Here is a 3,446-nt window from a genome sequence, read left to right as displayed (position 1 = left end):
GCGCGGGGACTCCCTTATCTTTTTATGGGCAATTGCACATCTACCTACGCTTATTGTCGGGTCGCGTCGGGAGCCACTTCCTTAGGCGCGGCGGCAGGGGAAGGCAGGCAGGTAGGCAGCCCCTGGACCTGGGGAGAGAGCCAGCTGGGTTTAGGTTGAGCTGAGTTAAACAAGGGTTTCAACGGCGCAGAAACAAGAACCCGAATTCTATTATGAGAAAAGTGTAAAAACCTCGCGTCTAACCGGGAATTGACCAAGCGTACCTAGAACAAGATTATTTCGCAAAAAGTTTAACTTTCTGTCTTGCCTGCCTACCACACGGAGGGAAGCCAGGCGATTCCCAGCACCGAGCGTCCAGGTGGACCGCTGCAGCTCGTCCCGACGCCAGGGAGCAAAAAACCCAGTGGCCTAGCACCAGGAGCCTTGCAAAGGAGCCTGCAGACAGGTAGCTACACAAACATAGGGGAGGAGCAGTCACACTGGGGAAGCAGATAGATGAACGCAGAGCAGAGCCGCAGCACGGCTTGCGGCAGTTTGCAACCAGAAAAAGGTAAAAAGAAAAAAAAAAGTTTTTAAAAAAAAAAAAAAAAAAAAAACAGCTCGCTGTTGCAGACTGGAAACATGCAACCCAGGAGAGTTTTGGGAACCACAAAGTTAATATTAAGTTCACCGTCGCTCATTGTAAATCTTCCGTCCTCCCCCCACCCCCGCGCAAATCCCTCGCCTTGTTCGCTCTTTCGTGCTTGACGTAGAATTACCTGTTACATAATCGCTCCGAGCAAAGCCCTAAAAGCCTCCCGCGCCTGCCCCCGGAGCCTCAGCCTCAACCTCAGCCTCCGCCGCAGCCTCCGCCTGGCACCGCCGCCGGGAGCAGCCCGCACGGGCGCGGCTGGTGCTCCCGGGCCCGTTTGCAGCCTTGTCCGCTTCCCGTTAGCAGTAGGTCTCCTGCCTGGAGAACACCACCGCAAGGCATTTCTCCTCTGCCGAACTGCCGTTTGCATGTTCGACACTCACAGGGCTGGCGAGATCCCTCCCTCTACCCCTCCTTTCCCTCAGTCACTTGTTTAAAAATAAACTTCGGAGCCATCTTTATAATTTAGTTTACTTCCGAATATTTTAAATATTATGAAAAAAAGCCATAAACAACGCTGTTATTCAAAACATTTTGAGGTATAAAACATAAAAAGATTTGGGTTTTCTTTTTTTTTCCTTTTTTTCCTTTTTTTTTTTTTGTAAAAAACACACACAGTGGTTTATTGAGTACTTACAACGTTTACACCTTCAATATTAATTAGATTCCACTTTTTCCCTTACGGACGGAAGTGCACATAACCAATAACTGCTGAAAACATCTTCAAATACTGAACGACCACAACAAAATTACAACACTAAATACCGAGTCAACCGAAACATTGGTGCAACTGCTTCTGTTGAAATATAACTTTATAATCCCATGAATATTTATATCCAAAAGGCCAAGTATTAAAGATACACTTCACATACACACTAATGCCAGGGAGGGATTTTTTTTTTCTTTTCTTTTCTACGGTTCTGTTTTCCCCGTGTGTTTTATACAGAGCAAATAACATTCACGAACTATTAGAGACGTTACCCCTTACCAAGCTGGAGTTTCCTCTTCATATTCATATATGGAATGCTTTTTCCCTCTCCTTCAAATATCCACATTTTTGGGGGGTGGGGGGAGAAATTGCACATAAATAAACTGGATGATTCCAAATACAAAGAGTCCTCAGAGGAGAGCTCGCTACCGAGACTGAGAGGACGGCTCCTCCAGTCCTGTCGTGCTCACTGCTTGAGCTCCAAAGCCCAGACATGCTGCGGCCAGCCAGTCCTCCCTTTGGTTTTCTTATCGTTGCTGCTAACTGTGCTTTTCAAGATTTCGTTCTGGGGAGACAGGATGCGAAGGAATAGAGAGGGCAGAGAGAGAGGGAGGGAGGGAGAGAAACAAAGCAGGGAGAGGAGAGAAAAAAAAGATTAGAGAGCTTCCTCCGCTTCCTACTGCGACCGAGCGGGAGAGCTGCGAGGAGCCGCGGGCTCCGGCGGAGGCCTGCGGAGCATTTTCGGGACGGCCTCCGCGGGGCTTCGCCGCGGTCTCTCGCCCCGCTCCGTCGCCCCGTGCGGGCCCGCAGCGGGGACCTCGGGGCTCGCCGAATCGCGGCGAGGCCGCGCCGAGCCTCCCTCTGCGGGCCCGCGGGGAGGCGGGCACCGGCACGCCGGACAAAACGCGGCCCCGCGGCGGCAGAGCCGCCGCCGAAAGCCGAGGGAGGGCGGCCCCAGGGTGCCGCCGGGCCGGGCTGGAAGCGGGCCGCCGCTCCCCGCCGTCTCTCACCGCCTCTCGCCCCGCAGCAGAGCGCTCAAGCCGCCGAGCCCCGCGCCTCCCGGCCGCGCGTTTGGGGCCGCGGGGCCACCCCCGATGCGCAGAGCCCGGCTGAGCCGTCGGGGCCCGGCCCGGCCCGAGACGGGATGGGACGGGACCCCCACCCCGCCGCCCCGCAGCTGGGACCCCCCCGCGGCCGGCGCCGAGCCGACTCGCCCCCCCGCCCCGTCGCGGCCCGTGGCGGAGCACTGACCAGCTCTTTCTTCCTCTTCTCCTCCTTCACGTCTGTCTTCTTGATCTCTGCCTTGAAGGCCTCCGCCTCCCCGTTCTGGTCGTCCTTCGCGAGCAGGTCCATGAGGTAGGCGATGTAGCTGGTGGCCAGGCGGAGGGTTTTGATCTTGGAGAGCTTGGTGTCAGCGGGCACGTTGGGGATGCACTCCCGCAGCTCCGCGAAGGCGCTGTTGATGCTCTGAGTCCTGCGCCGCTCCTTGCGGTTCGCCGTGCCCCTGCGCTTCACCGGCCGGGGCCCCCCGAGCCCGGGCGGGCCGCTCCCGGGCGGCACCCCCCCGTAATGGGAGTGGTCCATGCCCGGCGCCCCGTTGGCGTACTCGGGGCTGTAGGACAGAGCCATGCTGTAGTCGGGGGGGGACATCTCCGGGTGGCTGCTGATGAGCCAGCCGTGGAAGTAGGGGTTCTCCTCGTGGCCGCAGCGGGTGGCGGCGGCGGCGGCGGCGGCAGCGGCGGCGGCGAAGGGGTAGCCCTCATGGTGCACCACCGGGTGGTGGGGGAAGCCGCCCACTAGACTCATCCCCGCTCCCTAGCGCGCCCCACCCCGCCCCCCGGGGCCCCAAAACAAAGCTTTCCCCTCCCCGCCCGCCCCCACCCCCCGCCGCTCCGGCGGGAGATGCTGCCCGCCGCTCACCCCTCAGCACAGCCCCGCTGCCCGCCGCCTCTCCATAGGGCGCTGCTGCAGAGTCCCCGCGGGTGCCCGAGCGATCCCCCCTCCCCAGGCGCCGCCGCCGCCGCTCATGCGTTGTGCCTCCACCTCCTCCTCCTCCTCGCCCGGGGCTGGGTCTTCGAGGAAGCGCGCACACACACACCACCAAAA

At 58.9% G+C, this 3,446-nt stretch overlaps 1 protein-coding gene across 1 annotated transcript; it reads right to left on the bottom strand.

Moving 5' to 3' along the window:
* Positions 1–1,806: 1,806 nt before the first annotated feature.
* Positions 1,807–3,146, bottom strand: HAND2 (heart and neural crest derivatives expressed 2). The gene is made up of 2 exons (XM_032187446.1): positions 2,592–3,146; positions 1,807–1,905 (listed from the first exon to the last, which is right to left on the bottom strand). The coding sequence occupies exons 1-2, from the start codon at positions 3,144–3,146 to the stop codon at positions 1,807–1,809; spliced, it is 654 nt and encodes a 217-aa protein (XP_032043337.1).
* Positions 3,147–3,446: the final 300 nt, after the last annotated feature.

The sequence above is a fragment of the Aythya fuligula genome, chromosome 4 (assembly GCF_009819795.1).
Source record: "Aythya fuligula isolate bAytFul2 chromosome 4, bAytFul2.pri, whole genome shotgun sequence".
Lineage (NCBI taxonomy): Eukaryota > Metazoa > Chordata > Aves > Anseriformes > Anatidae > Aythya > Aythya fuligula.
This window is presented reverse-complemented; position numbering and strand designations above follow the sequence as displayed.

Bases quoted from the DNA above. Each gene is read 5' to 3' on its own strand.
- HAND2 (XM_032187446.1), bottom strand. From the start codon at position 3,146: ATGAGTCTAGTGGGCGGCTTCCCCCACCACCCGGTGGTGCACCATGAG. The intron at 1,906-2,591 runs GTCAGTGCTCCG...CTGTCTCCCCAG, and splicing joins AGAAGAGGAAGAAAGAGCTG to AACGAAATCTTGAAAAGCAC.